This window comes from Clupea harengus, chromosome 8 (genome assembly GCF_900700415.2).
Source record: "Clupea harengus chromosome 8, Ch_v2.0.2, whole genome shotgun sequence".
Taxonomy (NCBI): domain Eukaryota; kingdom Metazoa; phylum Chordata; class Actinopteri; order Clupeiformes; family Clupeidae; genus Clupea; species Clupea harengus.
The window spans coordinates 1210960-1228950 of record NC_045159.1 but is presented as its reverse complement, the minus strand read 5'-3'; the positions used below and the strand labels follow the sequence as shown (position 1 = coordinate 1228950).

At 44.1% G+C, this 17991-nt stretch overlaps 1 protein-coding gene across 1 annotated transcript; it reads left to right on the top strand.

The window, feature by feature from the left end:
• On the top strand, nt 1–17468 carry nalf2 (NALCN channel auxiliary factor 2). The gene is made up of 3 exons (XM_012819580.3): nt 1–1588; nt 14534–14705; nt 15345–17468. Exons 1-3 carry the CDS (start codon nt 875–877, stop codon nt 15644–15646), a joined length of 1188 nt encoding a protein of 395 aa, XP_012675034.1. The 5' UTR covers nt 1–874; the 3' UTR covers nt 15647–17468.
• Nucleotides 17469–17991: the final 523 nt, after the last annotated feature.

Sequence of the window (17991 nt, the reverse complement as noted above, 5' to 3'; positions counted from 1 at the left end):
CTTGGCCGTACGCTGAACACGTTTTAAAGTGGTTGACATCTATATTTACGACTGACATCGATGTTATCTCGCAAATTCGAGCTGAATGCAGCTATGTGATTACACGCCATTCTAGTCGCCAATGAATCCGCACGCCGAGACGGAGCATATTTAGTCCTCCGCCACTTGCCCTGGTACCTGAATTGCGCACATCTCCGATCAAGAGGCGGTAGACGGAGGCGCACAGCCTGTGTTTGCATTTTTCCCCGGTGTCGCCTCCCTGAGAGAAAGGGTGTCAGAAAAGGGGATGAATGAAAAGTTGGGGATGAATGGAGCTCTGCCCTCTTAAATGGGCACGGGAAAGGACGTGAGGCGTTCCGGAGGAGAGCAAGAGCGCAGGCGCCCCACCCCTGCCTTCAATTAAAAAATCTCAAGGTTTTTCTGTGCAAAAGCGAAGATGGCGACAGACTGAAACAGCCAGCGGAACAGGGTTAAAGATGATGAGGAGGTACAGCTCTCTACACCACACACGGAAGAAAACATAAGGACAATGCCTGACTATTCGAAGAGGACCATTCTCAAATAAGATTTCTTTACTGGACGTTGCTATGCGTTTCCTGGATGATGCTCAACTGGCGATGGACATGTCGGTCGGCTTTCGCGGCATGTCTAAATTGAGACTGTTAAGGGAATATTACGCCGGCCGTATTCGTTCTATTATGAATTGTGAAAATTAAAAGTCAGTGGTTCTACAGTTGTATGATTCCTTCGATTCAGCAGCGTGGAGAACTACCATCTATCATCATGTTGCAAACGAGGTAGGTGACATTGTTTTGGGGGATATATTGCGGAGGTGACAAGCCCATCTGAGCTCGCTTTTGTCTCCCCCTAAAATATGATCAGGGGTGTTTGGATGTGTCGAAGGGAAGATGACGCTGTGGTAAAAATTTGCTGTGCACCCAAACAAAGCGACAAACCATGCACCGACTCAGAGAGGGTACAGAAATGGCGAATGTCTTTGGCATCTCTTTTATTTTTCACCGTCCTTCTCTCTGACCACCTCTGGCTGTGCGCGGGAGTTAAGTCCAAAGACCGGAGCCAGCGTAGAGCCTGGGGCAACGCAACCGACGGGCCCCAGCCGGTCCTCGGGGGAGAGAAATGTGTTTTTCTTAGCAATCAGACCAAATCCCTGCCTCCCACTCCTCAGTGCACTGACCCCCAGAGCCGGACGCATCTGGAGTCCTCATGCATGGCTCTGTATCGGCAAAAAATCGGCCTAATCGGATCATTCTCAGCTTCCGCGGTCATGTCTCCCCATATGTTCTTGGAATACTTTAGGAATTTCAGCCTCTCTTTTTGTGACACTTACTCCGTGGCAGACCTGCTGCAGGGCATGGCGAGCCCGGACGGATTGAACTGCAGCCTGGCGAACGTCATCCGGGAACTGTTCGGCGGCGGAGAGGAAGACGGGGATCTGTGCAGCGCGTGCGTCCAGGAGTACGTTAGGCTGGATCAACATGCTCAGGAAAGATATGAGGAGTTCGACTTCCTCTTTCTCACGTACCTATCAGAGGACTATTCCGTCAGATCGCACGCAGAGTACTGTAAGGTAAGGTTTTGTTTCCGCCAGAGCGCACCTCTGGCGCGCATATGAGTGTGTAAGCTCACAGGTTTGCGTCCATGGCGATGTGTGATATGAGTGACAGCAGGTCACAGAAGTGAGAGGAGGCCTTTTTGGTTTAACGTGTTGACGTAAGTGAGGAGTTACTAAATAAGATCTAAATAAGATCTAGGCAAGACTTTGAACACTTTAGAGGTGTGTGTATGTGTGTGTGTGTGTGTGTGTGTGTGTGTGTGTGTGTGTGTGTGTGTGTGCACTCCCCTGTGTGTACAGCATGCAGAATCAAGGTGTTGGGAAGAGGGGTGCAATGTGTCAGTGTTTGGCAGTGCACTGTCGGTCCCAGTTCTTTTCCTCTCCAGGTGCACCACCCTGTCACATCCAAGCATGCTGGTCTCTTTATCTCTGCCACTGTCTCTCTCCGGTTGTCTTACTCACCTCCCTGTCACCACAATACCGCTGAAAGAAAAGATGAATCCCTTAATTACTCAACAGAAGACAGTGGATGCACTGAAGTATCCAGTAGTTACTCACTGTTATGTTCAGCATGGCTCTCTGCATTATGGTGGGTCCAGCTAATCCTCAAGCTGCTTGACATCATTCTCCATGCTGGGATCAAAACACTGTTTGAAACAGATGTTTTGCCATTTCACAGAACCAGTAGTTAAGATATACGTTTTTCATTTGATATAAACCATACTATTCCGCGAGCTGTTGCAGCTCACCTGGATATGACCATGCCCTACTCAACAAAAGGCCCTCGTACAATAGGCACACAATGCTCCATACATTCCACCATTTTAACGAATCCCTCTTTTGGATTTACCATTCACCCTCACAAACCTTTCAGTGACTCTCCCAGCATGTTATAAGGTAGCCCACCTGCTGACAGACGGTGATCTGAGCAAACAGGATGGCATGGTGGCTTGATTAAAGTCTACAGCTTTGTAAACCTTACTTACCTTTGTAGGTCTTCCTTAATCAGAGCAGCCCACAAGACTGTGCCTCAGATCCCTACAGGAGTAGAGAGATATGAACGCAAAGCGCAGCATCATATGATCATATAATGGCTTGATGGTGTCACCATCACAAACCCAGCCGAACATTTCAAATTAAAGTTCCCCCGGTTGCTTTCATTTTTTCAGACTTTTTTGTGAAATTCTAGCTGCGCTTTAAGCTGGTAGGTTCCTTGTTGTGCTTCTTCGGCCTGTCGTGTCTATTCTGTGCACATTACTGCAGTTGCACTAAGGAGCATGGCTGGCCGAGAGAGACTTTCTAAAATGGATTCTCCAGTGATGACGACTTTCTGAGAATCAACTAAGAACTACTTGACTGACATCCAACAAGCCTAATTACAGTGTGCCCAGTGATTGGTTCAGATGCTGCACCGTGTAGCTCTAGTAGTAATATTGATATTGCCGTCCTTGCTGTAGCATTTCTGCAGTGATTGCTGCTATTAGCCCATCTCTCGTGCTGTCAGTTTGGGTCATTCTGCAGCAGTAACTACCAATGCCATCATTACAGTAACACTCCTGCTGGTCTTGGCTTTGGATCTGCCTTCATAGTGTTTAGTTAAAGGATGCCCTCCTGATGTCCTCCACTCTTTTGCAGTAAACTATTTCTGTGGTCAGACCTAAGACAGATCGGATGTCCGTAAGATGGTCTAAATGCATAGAATACACATCTTTACTTGATGATGAGTGGAGGTATATTATGTCCAGCTGTTGGCTAGGTGTACGGAATCAGTTCAATAGTGAGTAACTCTAGTGAGTAACATTGTTTCGTGCACTAGTCTCTTTGGCTCAATATATGTGTTCCAGAAATCTCCCGCGTCAGAGAGAAAGCACAGAGAAGCATAACACCCATTGTGACGGACTGAGGCGGTCACCCCACGTTATTTATTTATTTACACGGGCTAGGTTGACCCCACAATGAACAAAGAACTCATATTCAAAACAGTACTCACAGTAACTCAAGTCCTGGGCTCCTAGGCACCTGCTTGGCCCATTTAGGCCCAATACCGGCACACCCGGGGCACAAGGCAGGCCCCAAACTAGGCCCAGAGACTAAGCACGAAACTAAGTACATATATAAAACAAGACACCATAACAAAGCACAAACAAGGCAAACAGTGTCCACACAGCTAGAGACCCACTATGCACAATACCCAGGCACAATATCAGTGCACACACTAGTTACAAACTATGCACAATAACTAGGCACAATAGCTGTGCACAAACATAGGCTCAAAACAAGGCAGAAAACAAGGCAAATAGTGTTCACACAACTAAACACAGGTTACACTTAACCTCACAACAAGTAAGTGTTAAAACCTTCTTGCCTCTCCCAAAAGCCTCTCTCCCAGTCCTCTCATGAGGCACCCTTTAAATATGCTGGCCACTTGGCTAAATTAGTCTAATCAGTTGTCCTTGGACTCATGAGTCACAGTAAGAAGGGGAGGGAATTTCACCTTCTCACACCCATTCTATTAAAGTCTTGTTAACAGCAGGGTATAGGTAACAAAACCTATTTAATATGTTCATTCTAGTGTGAATGGGGACAACTGGGATGAATGTTGTGCTCATGTTAATGTTTTTTCTGCTATTGTAAATACAATTGAAACAAGTTTGAAAATAATAATAATAATAATAAAACTTTATTTATATAGCACCTTTCATGCAAAAGAATGCAGCTCAAAGTGCTTAAAATCATGTCAAAGGTCAAAGATGCCCCTGTGTGATCCCTCAGACAGATCCTTGACAGCTTGATCCGAGCGAACTTGGTGGTGAAGCTAATAAGGTGCTAAACATGCCCTCTTTGTACATGCAGATCGCTGGTGTTCCTAGTGTGTCCGATTGTCAGCTTAGACGGTTCTGCACATAGGCTTACACACTGATCACAGATGAGTTCTGTAGGAGGAAGCACGCACATTTAAGCCAACTTGCATAGGCCTCCGCACACGTGCGTACACACAATACTTTTTCAAGGACAAGTTTCTTGCTGTGTTTGTACTCACAGAAAAGAGGCCCTTTCATACTGCTCCCTCCATCTAAGGCCTGTGCCATAATGGTTGAAGCACCTTCACAGGAAATAACACATCACTCATCTCTGCTCATCTCCTACTGACAGATAGTGCTAATTACAACGTCATTGTCATGTATTTTCCCATGGTCCTGGGTCTTGTGACAGACTATGTTGCTATCGATAATGCTGTCCTAGCTAGATTCTGAAAATACACAGACCATTCATGGGTAATACATACGGGTTTGTCTAATATCATCTTAAGTTGGAGGTGGAGGACGTACAGTATTTGTCACTGGATTGTGCTTCAAATACAGGTGAAAAACTGGTTTCATAAATGCTGTGCCATTCTGGCTTATGCATGGCAAAGAGTTGCCATTATTTTAAGGTTGAATGATGTAACATTGAGTTTTACATAAAGCAGGTGTTCCATAATCTTTGCTACTGTATGGTACGTATGATACAAGCAGATATGATGACCTATTGTTCGTTTGTTTATGGTGTATTTGCCATCGTATACCATCGTATATGGTATATGTCACATTCCAACAAACTGCAATCTGTGAATCACCCTACAGCACTTATTTTCTTCAAATGTCGGCACTGGTGTCTTTAGTGACTGAAGTGACACCACCCCACAGACGTAATAATGCTTTTGTCCACACATCTTATCTGGGAGGTACAGCGTTCTGTTGCTTCCCCTCCGAGGATTCACACTAAAGATGGGTTCCAAAACATCCTGCTCCAGTGAGGCTTCCAGAAACATGGCCATTCAATTCTCAGTGCTGCTGCCTGTCACATCCACACTGTGGGCCTCATACCAGTTACAGTACATACACATTTATTCATTTGGTTTTTATCCAAAGTGATACAGTTACAGTCACAGTCACAGTTGAGGAACAGCAATCAAGTTTCAGCTGAACTTCAGCTCCCCTCTAAATTAGATAGGTTTCACATTCTCCCAGGCTCGGACTAGGACAGGCTGTTCTTCCACTGGTCAGGAACATGCAAACATAGTGCACACCTGTCACATCCAGGGTTTGTTTTGCCTGGGGGGGGGGGAGGAGGGTTGATACAGAGTGGTTGGGTACCTGCCATTTTCTGCAGAAGTGCCCTTCATGACTTTTTAATGGAGGGGGCTCCCCCTCTGTGAGAGTTCCCCTTCGCTTTGCTGGAGCGCTTTCCCCTCAGAATGTCACTGCGAACCATCCCTGGTTCAGGCAGCTCCACTCTGTGCAGCACCCAGCCACTCCCCCTGCTGACATTAGGGATCCGGCTCCGTAGTTCTACAGGGACTCCCAAGCTCTATAGCTCTGCAGGAGTCGTGTCCTCTAGCCGTTATGTAAAGATGGCCTTTACCAGAGCATGAGGACAGGAGGGAATCTGGGATTGCCTTCTTACTGACCTCTTCTTCTCCATGGGTATATAGACAAACAGGTTTACTGGGCCAAGCAGGTGACCATACTGCAGGGACGTTACCAACGTGCCCCGTTCCGTGTCCTTGGACAGACTGTTGCTTCTCTCCACTCCAGACCATAGTGGTTGGTGAAAGTCCTGTCAGTCTGAAGAAGAGGGGCATTCCAGCACTTTTATCAGTTTCTTATCAAGATGTCTGAGGCAGATCAAGACACTCCCCTGACAAAAGGCTGTCACATTACCCAGCCGCGCTGCTTTGAGAAAAGCCAAGATCGCATTTATTGTCAGTGGAGCTGAGAGGGCAGATGTGCAGTTGTTCAGCCATGAACCGTGTTGCATAATGCAAAAATGCCTTATGTTCAGTCTGGTTGCCATAGGAGAGCCCCTGGCTTGGGGGATGAATGCTTTTACCACCCTGGTAGGACATTCATAGCTACAGCTCTCCCCTCCATGAGGCTCTGAGCCAGTGGACTAGAATAATGAGAATGGAGGCACCGGTGATGGCTCTGAATAGGCACGACTTGTGGCATTTCAGGATCAGGTGCCGCCACTGATTCGTGGTCTCTGGAGTGGATAATATGGCTCTCTTGACCCTCCCGCAGAGCTGTTTTGTGTGATCCCCATTCGGTGTCTGTCCACTCACTGTCTGCTGGTTCACAGTCAATGATAACAGGGCTCGCTCAGGCCCGGGCAGAGGCCATTTCATCGGCTGGGGTTGGAAGTGGTTACTCAGACGCAGAGACTTGCAAGACAGAGAGAGAGTAAATGACAGAGGCGAGGCTGTTATTTAGCTGTTTTGGCTATAACCCAACTCCAAACCGGAGACAAATGTTTAGTATTATTGCTCTAAGGATGAGGATCGCGGCATGAAAGGAGAATGCAGAAAAACGAGGCCGTCGGGCCGCATTTTGAGTTAGGTTGCATTCCAGTTGTCTTTTCTCCCAGACTTACCCTCTATTTTGCAGACCTTGAATGTGGATTACACATACCAAAGCAGAGTTCTCACATGTGGACAGAAATGCATCATGCTGTGATGCTGGGCTCACTGATATATGCTGCGGATGTGTTGTGTCCCCTCGAGTCAGATTGAGGACTCAAGTTCCTGTCAGAATGCACTGAAAAAGATGGCGGTGGGGATTCCCTTGAGTGCAAGTGTGGAGAAGGAGTCCGATTTTTAAGTGTGGTGAGCTGTTTTTTTTTTGATGCGGCACTGAACTCTTTTTAGCGTGATCCATTGTATTAGTTACTATTATATTTGGCCAAGGATCTTATTCAATAGTATCAGGTACAAAGAATCCCTCTGTTATTTGGGGATTATTCATATTTCATATGTGAATGGAATATTTCAGAACTATTTAACTGTTTATAGCAATGGAAAAACAATTCCCATTAAATTGCAGAATCACAGAATATCTAAGAATGATTCACTTTTGGCCCAAGTGTCATAATTCAATGAAATTTAAAATTACATTTTGGGCTCACTGGCAATCCCTACCCTTCTCTGTGTTTTACCCGGGAGTACCATAACCTCCACCTGGAATGAAAAGACTGCATTCCTTACGTGGTAGTTTCATTCAACAAAATGGATCCGTTAGTGATCACTGATCAGCAAGTGTTTTTTAAAGGTGGAGACAATCAATACTCCTCCCTACACCTGCAGGCATGCTACCTTTGGCTTGGACACATGATTGACCAGGAGGTAGTTTTGGTTTTTGTGAGGTGATTTTGTTGATTTCTTATACCAAGCCTAATGACATAGCCCAGGCTAGTCACACCAGACACCAGAGTTTTGCCTTCAGAGCATGTGCTGATTAATGGCTGAGTATACGTGAGAAGAACTCAGATGTAACTGGCAGATACAGCATTGCTTTAGTAAATCCTTTTTTTTCAAACACAACAGCAGTGTCTACAGTATACTATCACAAGTTGTCATACAATAGAGAGACTTGCTTTATGCCAGTCATCTCGAGTGAAAAAGAATGTATTTTGGCTCTTAACTTCACTGTCGGTAGGCGTAAACCACATATCGTCTTTAAGGAAGCAGTTCATTATCATGCTGGCTTACACAATCAAGCCCTTTTACCTATATAAATGAGGAACTGAGTTTAACAGTGAAGCAAGTGAGGATATGAGGAATAAGATGTTCCTGACGTTGCAGTATTGTAGTCTCAGCTTTGGCAATTCCAAATCCATCCCCACTGTGTATGAGAACCTTTATCATATTTGTATCTGTTATTTAATACATTTAGATGTTCATATTGATTGTATGTTTAGATTTGCAGGCCTATTCTGTTTTATCCATGCGCTGGCTGCCAAAGGAAATTATCATCGCTAAGCAATAACAGTTACCTTAACTGAAAAATCCAAAAATGCCAATATAGATAAGAAGAGCAGCTCTGTGATGTGTGGAAAACCGGCTGAACCTTACACGGTTTTCCTCAGTTAGAGGGCATCTTGTACTTCCACTGGTGCCAACCCACAATCCTTTGTGATTGGGGCATCGCTGTCATGCCTTCAGACATGGTGTCAGTCAAATGTTTCGAGTGGAACCTTTTTTATTGGTGTAAAAACAAGTCTTCATACATGTGATGAAATGTGATGAAGAGGAATGTATCTGTGGGATTTCCTGAAAGATATCATCTCAGTATTTGGGACAGTCAGTTTTATTTTCAGATGCAGAGTCCTCTGTGATCCATTTTCTGAAAGAATGGCGTAGATGAGCGCTATGCCCTAGCATGTCAAATGTCTAAGTATGCCAGCACTTAAGGGTAAAATACCATCAGGCCGTCACTGACACTGAATATAGACAGGACCGACTTCATTTCATCTCTCCCCCTCTCTGTGTCTGAGTGTGTGTCTGAGTGTGTGTGTGTGTGTGTGTGTGTGTGTGTGTGTGTGTCTGGATAATGAGTTTTACTCTGCTGAAAATCGCTGACTTCACCACACACACAAACACACACACTCACTCACAAATTCATGCAAACACAATTGGTCAAGTTGCTCCTCTGCCATGCTGTGGTATCTGGCAGTCCTGCTCTGACGGTGGAGCAGGGTGACCCACAGCCCGCCTGTCATCTGTCACCTGCATTGCCACATCCAGAGTGCCAAGGCACAGAGACAACCCTCACCCCGGCGTCCTCAGGCAGCCACTCCACCGGCGACGGCAACCTTTCATTTTCTCTCCTATTGTGCCTAACTGCATCATGATGCATTGAAGCCGTGTGAGCCCTCTCTGCCTTCTCCAGCTGGCCAGCTGCAGGTCTCATTGATTCGAGCGTGTAATGATCCACAGAGCCCATGCCTCACATCAGAGGGCTGAGGCGATAATGAGATCTTTGGGCTTTCCCATCAGCCCCGGGGGCACGGAGGGACGCCGCGCGCTGGAGGCTGGGCTGCTCCCGCGGTCTCTCGCACTGCAGCGTGCAGCCTGAGAGGCCAGAGATAATATGATTTTATTAATCCCTCTTTTGTGTCACGGTTGAATTTGAGTCCTTGTCAAGCCGGTTTATCATTGTCACTGTGGCTGTAAAAGCAGGAGCCTGGAGTGAAAAGAGGTGTGTCGAGGTCGGGGGGCTGGAGCTAAACTGGTGCTTCGTGGTCGGGTCGGGTGAGGGGGTGGGGGTGTAGTGACTTTTTTACCATTGTACTGTGTAACAGGTTTCAGTACACATCCCACAAAAATCTGCTTGTTCCTATAGAATTGTTTCTTTTCTTGTGGATTATACTGTAGTTTTACCTGGAAATATTGTAAATAAATGGAGAAAAACAAATTGCGCCATTGTGAGAAAAGGTACCTGTAGTGTTAAGCCACCCGTAGTGTTACATAGTTACAGATACAGGAGAGGAGGATGACTGAAGGTGCGCTAGTATTTGATTATGGAGCCACTCAAGGCTCTCGTGTGACTGTGAAGGGTGTCCCTGTGGGGGGTGAGAGGGAAGTGTGTGAGAAGACCTCTAATTTGTCACGGCTGAACACCACATGACGGAGGAAAATGGCTCTCACTCCCTCTCGCACAGAAATCACTGCAGATGTTCCCTGTAGTTTTGTTCCTTGCACTTTGCATGTAGTATGTATGTTTATGTATATACGGCTGTACAGTATTTATATTGTGTGCATGCATAGGTAGGTCACTGTTAATGTTTTATTATGGTCACTGTGGTAATTTCAAAGTTTTAATTAAGTCAGTATTTTACTGTTAACTACTAAATAATGCTTACCCCCAAGCAATGTTATAGCAATGATCTAGCTTCTTTTAAAAGACTTCACGAATCAGTCAAATATCTGTCAATTTGGAAAAAGGTGTCAGACTACTAATGTATACACTACATGTAAGTGTGGGTGAAACATTAAAATGTGTTGTTTTCATATGTCAGTATTTATTGATAACGTAAAAAAGTCAGTTATCACTGAACAAAGGAAGCAAGACACCACATGCAATGCCCAAACAGTGAATAGCGATGTTGTTAACCTTGCACCTGCCTGTGGCTGCTACACTGAACACGGCTGTCAGGCTGGGCTGAGTACAGCTTGCTGGGCATGCTTTGGAATCATACTGTGACACACTGTGCACCTGTGGAAATGTCAGTGTGACGATTATTCACTGTGCTCAGAACACAGCACTGCATTGGGAAAACTCAGCAGTCATTGGTAATTATCAGGATAGCCTAAGTTTAACTTACAGCAACTTCCAGTTCAGTTCAGATCAGTCCAGATCCGTTAATTCGTGAGTGGTCTCAAAAGTTTTGTTTGAATGGAATGATTTGAATTTGAATTGTTCAGATTTGTCTGCAGCTTTCTCAATGCTTAAGCATCTGTTCCAGATTTATTCAGTTAAATTGGGAAATATCATTATGACAGTCAGCAATGATTGCACTGTGGATCTGTGGATCTGCTCTCCTGTGTTCTGATGTTCTTATGTGTGAAGCGAGTTCTTTAAAGCAGCAATACGGAGTTCTGTTCCAAAACTAGTAAGCTAACTAACTTAAAGGCATGCAAAAACCTAGCAAACACCACCAACAGCCCAGCTGACACTGATAGAAGCTTGCCAACATACTAACTAGTGTCTTTTGCCAGTTTAGCTGGAAATGCCATGCGTGTGAAAGCTACATAGTGCATATCCTGGATGGCTAGTGGGAAGGATACTATGAAATATATATATACTATCAAAATGAATTTGAGGATGGTACCTAAACTAGTTGCCTATAAAACCATATCTCAAACAGTGTCAGATTGTTGCATAGTGTTACTTTTAACATGAGTGTTGCACCGCAAGTTGGCTATTTCTGCTATTGGTTAAGAGAAATACTGTCTTAATTTGGAGAGGCAGTGGGTCAGTGCCCCCCCCCCCCCCCCTTTCTAGGACAGTAGTTGGGAGGGGTCTATTGTCTCCATAGATACTAGTCTGTGCCTAGCAACCTCTCTCTGCATGTCTGAGAGAATAAGAACAATTAGACAGGATTTAATTTAGAGCAGCCACAGAAGGGGTTTCCATCAATATGTTCCTCTCCAGGCGATCGGTAATTACCACAGGACACCCTGCACCAAAGGATTTAATCTCAAGGAATCCTCATTTCATTAATGCAGACTGAGTAAATTCCAAATATGACGTAAATAAGATCAATGAATGAATACGAATCAAAATATGAATATTAATCAATACTGTTCGACATGACTGATCTACAAACGGACGAGTGCACAGATGAGACAATGTTGACAATACTGTTGATCAGAACTGACACATTTTGTTGCCTTGGTTAAAGCTAAGTGTATCACATCTTGTTGCCTTGGTTAAAGCTAAGTGTATCACATCTTGTTGCCTTGGTTAAAGCTAAGTGTATCACAACTTGTTGCCTAGGTTAAAGCTAAGTGTATCACATCTGGTTGCCTAGGTTAAAGCTAAGTGTATCACATCTGGTTGCCTAGGTTACAGCTAAGTGTATCACAGCTAGGTTAAAGTGTATCACAGCTTGGTTAAAGTGTATCACAGCTTGGTTAAAGTGTATCACAGCTTGAAGGCAGTTAGTAAGAACTGATTAGTGCTGGAAATGCACCTTTTGCTTTTTTCTGAACACCGTCCTAAAATGTGAATGTTCTATGCGAACAGAATGATATGAATATAAAAACATGCATGCTTCATCTCTCTCTCACACACACACTGTCTCTTTCTTTCTGTGTCACTCCCTCTCTATTTGTCTCTTTTTCTCTCTCTCTCTCTCTCTCTGTTTCTGTCATCTTAGAGGAAGGAGTTAAACTAAAACGTGCTTCCCCTCTTAATTAGCCTCCGGTCCTGTCAGATTCCTAAAATTAGCAGTGAGAGTTATCCGAGATTAGTATTCTACCAAACACGCTCTCTCCTCAGGAGCTAAGACACTGGCAAAGCACAAAGCAGTGGAGCCCATCATTGGTAGTTAATTACAGATAAAAGGTGTCCCCTAAAGTTACCATACTAATTAGAGCAGCAAAAAGAAATGTATTCTAACTGTGTGTCCTTTAACTCTCCCTTAAGAACCTACCATGTTGCAAGCTAAGTCAAGCTAAAGTAGTGTTATGCTACCTTTAGCTTGACTTAATAAAACACGTGGGCAGATTATGACAGAAGGCGCCCTGGTGTTGGAGTATACCCTTTGATTATGGACCCACTCCAGATCTTTGGTGTGTGAAAGGGTGTACCTGTGTGGGCTGAGGGAAGTGTGTGAGAAGGCCTCTGATTTATCACAGCTGAATTGTTGGTGACAGGGTGAAAAAAGGGCCGTCACTCAGCTTAGCAATTACTGCAAATCTCTGCTTGTGTGTGTGTGTGTGTGTGTGTGTGTGTGTGTATGGGCATGGGTGTAAAAATGTGTGTTAGAGAATGTGAGTGTATGTACAGTATATATAGCTTTCTCTCTCTCTTCATCTCTCTCTGTGGTTATGTTTTCCATCAGTGTTTTACAAAGCCCTAGCCTGGCTAGACTATGTGTCCCCAGCTCACATACTGCCGAAATTATCGTCTGGAATATGGGAATTGGCCAAACCAATTCTTTGGGGATTTCCAATCAGAGTTTGAAAAGATGATCGATGGAGTTATGGGAATAATGAGCAGAAAGTTGGCCAGGTCTTGGCTCATCTCCCCACTGGCTTCAGTGAGACTGATTTAGAGACTATCTCTAGATAAGCACTGTTGCAGTTATCTGATTACTTGTGATGAGAGCTACCATCAGATCCAATCACTTTGCATATAATTTGGATTGATGCTCATTAGCTACGCCCCCGGCCCGGTTGCAATCCAATGGAATAGTCCCCAGGCACACTGAATGTGATTGTAGGTTTGGCAGAGCCAGACTACCTTAGCCCCCCAGTAATGACTATGTTATTAATATTCTATGTTAAAAGACTTTGTTATTCCATTGATTGTAAGAACACAGATGTCTTGGGTACCGGGCCACTAAGTTTGTTTTCCATTTACAGAGCCATTACTGTGTACAAACGGCAGAGCTTATTTTTTTAGCTTTTAGCTCACATACTGAACGGACCATTAAAAAAGTGTAAAAGTGGATTAGAATCACTGACTGTACCTTTTAATGGTAATAATATCAAAGTTAGCAAGATATGATTAGTGATTTTGATGTGTAAAACACAATGGTGTGGTCTGGTTTCAGGGATTTAAATGAAATGGTTTGACAATTTCCATTCTCTGCAAGCACCTTTTCTTTAAGGCACACGTACGTCCTCAGGAGAGTGTCTATGATGAAACAGGCCTGTAAGATAGGGCAATAAGGAATATGGTCTCAGTGTGGGATCAGAACAGACGGAGCTGGCTGTGTAGGGTAGGCTGCAGGAATTGAGCTGAAGTCAGAGCTCACACGCTGTGCGTTAGGGGAGAGATGCCTTCCCTTTACCGGCTAATGAGAGGGGACATTAGGAGGAGGAGGACTAAAACACCAAACATCTCAAAACAAAGATCAGCATTTTACCTTAAAGTACCTTTATGGACAAGACACGCTGATGTGCCAAGCTGTGTCTTCCTGCCCTCCACTTTCAGTCTTTTTTGTATTTATTTCACTGTTTCGCTGTTCATTATTTATGTTTCACATTATGTTTATATTTCATCTTTGAGCAGGGGCTGTTAGCCCAAGGCTCACTGTAAAAGCAACTTGTACTCTCTGGGAATAGACCCAGTGGCCTTGGCTTTGTTGTGTGGCCCGTCCAGGTCTTCATCAACATGACTGGGCTCCGTGGCTTCCACACGACACCATCACTGCTCTGCTCACAGGCTTACTAGCGACTCTACAATCTGGGCTGTCAAAGGACCCACTGCAAAGCTCATAAGAACAGTGGATAATGACACCTTCACGACTGACAAGTTGAAGCTTGACACATATCCGCGTCCACATTCGGTTTCCCCCTACCGTAATCTTAAATGTCTCACTGCAAGCATTGATATAACAGACCGTATTTGCACCACACTGGGGGACTGAAACAGCTTTTTCTCTCTGTGTGTTTTGTCCCCCCCCCTCTAGTCTGCGTACAAAGCCTGGCTGTGTTCTGAGTTCTTCCCCACCTCGCAACAGCAGTGTCTCCGTCGCATCCCGTGCAAGCAATACTGCCTGGAGGTGGAGACCAGCTGCCCCTTCGTGCTGCCAGACAACGATGACCTGGTCTACGGAGGCCTATCCAGTTTCATCTGCACAGGTAGGCCAGTGCTAGCGCATAACGGATTGGGGATGAGCAGCCCTTTTCCTATTCCAGAATATCAAGAGTTAAGGCATATAGGTTACCTGATGCACATTTATGCTATAGTTATGTGAGAACACAGACCAACTGAAAGTACAATCTATTAACTAGTTCCCTTAACCACAGGTGCAGTTTTGGATGAGTGATGATTTGGTGATGCTTCTGCAGAATATTGCTTCCAGTCATATCATGAATTAATTTTCTTGCTGTATTACACAGCAACAGCAGCTTTGTAGTGTTATTCAGAAGAGGTCTTCATAGATATTACTTTTCACTGCACAACACAGAACACACTGCTATGCAATCAATGCATTTTACTTTATCTGTGGCTCTGTGTGAGTTTGCAGTGGTGCCCAAAAATATTACAGTGTGTCAGTTACTCCTGCAGAGGGTGTTGTTCACCTAGACAATCCATTACTAAAGTCTGTGACACATTATAAAATAAAGTGTTTTTATTCTTGTTCTTTGAAAATGTTATATATGTCTACGTATATCTCAACAAAATAAAATGAAAAGGAAAATAATGTACTAAAAGCAAAAAGAAAAGAAAAAGGAAACATCCCTCATTGGTAAGGCTTTCTTCTCTATGTGCTGCAGGGCTGCTGGAGGAGCTGGACAGCAGTGGAGGACCAGAGTGTTGTGATGTCAGATGGAGTGGGTGTGACCCGTCCATGGGGGCAGCATGCGCTCTGACCCAGCTCCAGGGGTCATCGCCGTGGCAGCCGAGGTCGTGGCAGGCGGTGTCGTGCGCCTCGAGACTGTGCAGCGGCAGACTGAAACTGTGCATGCTCGTCCTCATCTTACTGCACACTGTTGTTTCCATCACGACTGTTGGCAGTGGCAACACAGGCCTGGACGCCATGGTAACCCTGGAAGACAGTCCTGTCAGGGAGGAGTGACCTTACAGCACCACACCATCCTCCACACGCTCCGATCTCATCTGCCAGCCACGTCCTTTCTTTTCCTGCCTTTCCTCCTGGACAACCAACTCACCCTGCCCCCCCTCCGTCCGTTGCCGTGGTAGAGATCTGCCATCGCGTCGCGCCGCCTCCCTCCAAGCCTCACGCAGAGATGCTGAGACATGGGACAGACAGCCCGCCTGAGGAAGTCCCACCTCTTCCCCCTTCGAAATTTGCTGGTGATTGGTTCTCCTGCCTGATAGGGGTGTGATGTCACAGTGCAGGGGATGAGTACAAGTGGCCTATTTTTACGCCGTTCCATAGGCTATTTTTCTGACTCCTGTGTTCATGTTACTGAAAATGCCTCAACCTCAGACATAGTTTTTTTGTCTTTGTTTCTTTTTTTTGTAATTATTCATTATAATTATTATTCATTACACATCCCTTCTGTACTCATTCAGTTGGGTATACATTGCCAGTAGACTGGTATGAATGACTTCTCATACCTGTGAAGAATCTAGATGTGACAGTGCCATATTGAAACTAAACTGAACGTTCTTGTTCAGTCATGATTGGCCTGATCGATCATGTCTCGTGGAACACTAGGGCAGCTAAGAATGAAACCAAAAGATTCCCTAGTTCAGTGAACTGAGTCACACCCATGACCATTTTAAAAGTTGAATTCTGCATGATTAATGTAGAACATGTGAAATTAAACTGCACAAAATTATCCATGGGAATAGTAAAGAGTTGTATTCATCATCATTTTTATTTCACTACATATGACATGTACTTTTTAGTCAAGCAACACATTTGGCAATCATACAAGCTTTCTTTGTTTTCAAAGTCTTCAGTAAGACTCAGCACCAACAAACCCACAAAAATGACAATAATTTAGTTCAGGCAGTAATTACCTGCATGGAGGCATTCTGTGCTCTGTGGTAATAATAATAATAACTCAGCTTTTAAAGAATGAAGTATTTGTTCTGTTTTTGACATGCAGAAGCTCAAGGTAGTCATGACACATCTTTGGAAAAACTTTATTTCCTGAAAATGTTTTCAAGATGTGGAATGAGAAATGTGTCAAATCCCCTTTGAATATATTTCACAGGTTTCACTTGGTTTATTTGATAATTTCGTCATTTTGATACGTCTCGATGATGATTAAGTGTCTTTAAGTTTCATTGCTGTTTTGTCAGGTAATAGCCTTGTAATCTTTAAATGTTTCTTGTGCTTTTCAAAATTTCTAAAATGTTCTTTCATTTAATGACACATGAACCCCCTGGCCCCCACAGACCATCCTCATGAGGCCACTTGTACTCCTTGGTAGCTTGTGTGTGTTGTGACCGGTGACATGTAGACACACCATGACATTCTTAGAAAAAGGGTTCTTTAATTTGTCCTCTCTTGAGAACCCTTAGAGATTCTACAAATAATATGTAAAGGTTACTCATAGAACCACATTGTGGAACCTTTATTGGTTCTATAAGGACAAGTCAGAGGGCCCTTTGAAAGGTTCTAGATAGCACCTTGTTTTCTAAGAGTCTCAGAGGGGAAACTCTCCTGCTCCTTCCTCTCGCCATGAGGGGAACACTTCTTATGGCATTTTATACACTGTGCTTCTATGGATAGGACTTTTTGCACTAGTTTTACGACATGTCTTTATTTCTTTTTTTCTTTTGAGAAACTGTGCTGAAGGAATATTATCCCATATCAGTGTTTCTAGTCCACCTGTATCTGTTCCTCTTGTATTTTGGGCAGAGACTGAATCTGCCAACTGATATCCCCAATAAAGGAATCCAAATCTGGACATGGATTTCCAGCACTGAGTATGTTTTTATTTTTTTGCTCACTTTAATGCCACAGGAATGCCTATATATACGATAGCACACAGGGAACCTGAAAGGACAATCTTTAAATCATCCTAGATCCATTTCACATTTTGGAACCAATGTAATCATCTACATGTTTGATATCTTTATATATTTGTAGTTCCACGTTGGTGGAATGAACTACCTAGCACTACCAGAGCAGGGGCGTCCCTCTCTACCTTTAAGAAGCTTTTGAAGACCCAACTCTTCAGAGAGCACTTCCCGTCCTAACTGGCACTTCGACTAGTGCGTAACTTGCAATTACAGCAGTTACATTCCTGCGCTTCTTTTTCTTTTTTATTTCATTTTGTTATATTTCTTATGTAAAGTAGTATTTATTGTTACACCAGGTTCTATTGCTCGTAGCTTGACTATTCTCTCCCTTGTACGTCGCTTTGGACAAAAGCGTCTGCTAAATGACTAAATGTAAATGTAAATGTAAATATCTGTCAGCCTTTCGTCGGATATTACACT

What these genes read in the sequence shown, in the direction of transcription:
- nalf2 (XM_012819580.3), top strand. Translation starts at nt 875, where the DNA reads ATGATCAGGGGTGTTTGGATGTGTCGAAGGGAAGATGACGCTGTGGTA. An exon ending in CGCACGCAGAGTACTGTAAG is followed by an intron (nt 1,589 to 14,533) that starts GTAAGGTTTTGT and finishes CCCCCCCTCTAG; the next exon opens with TCTGCGTACAAAGCCTGGCT. An exon ending in ATCCAGTTTCATCTGCACAG is followed by an intron (nt 14,706 to 15,344) that starts GTAGGCCAGTGC and finishes TATGTGCTGCAG; the next exon opens with GGCTGCTGGAGGAGCTGGAC.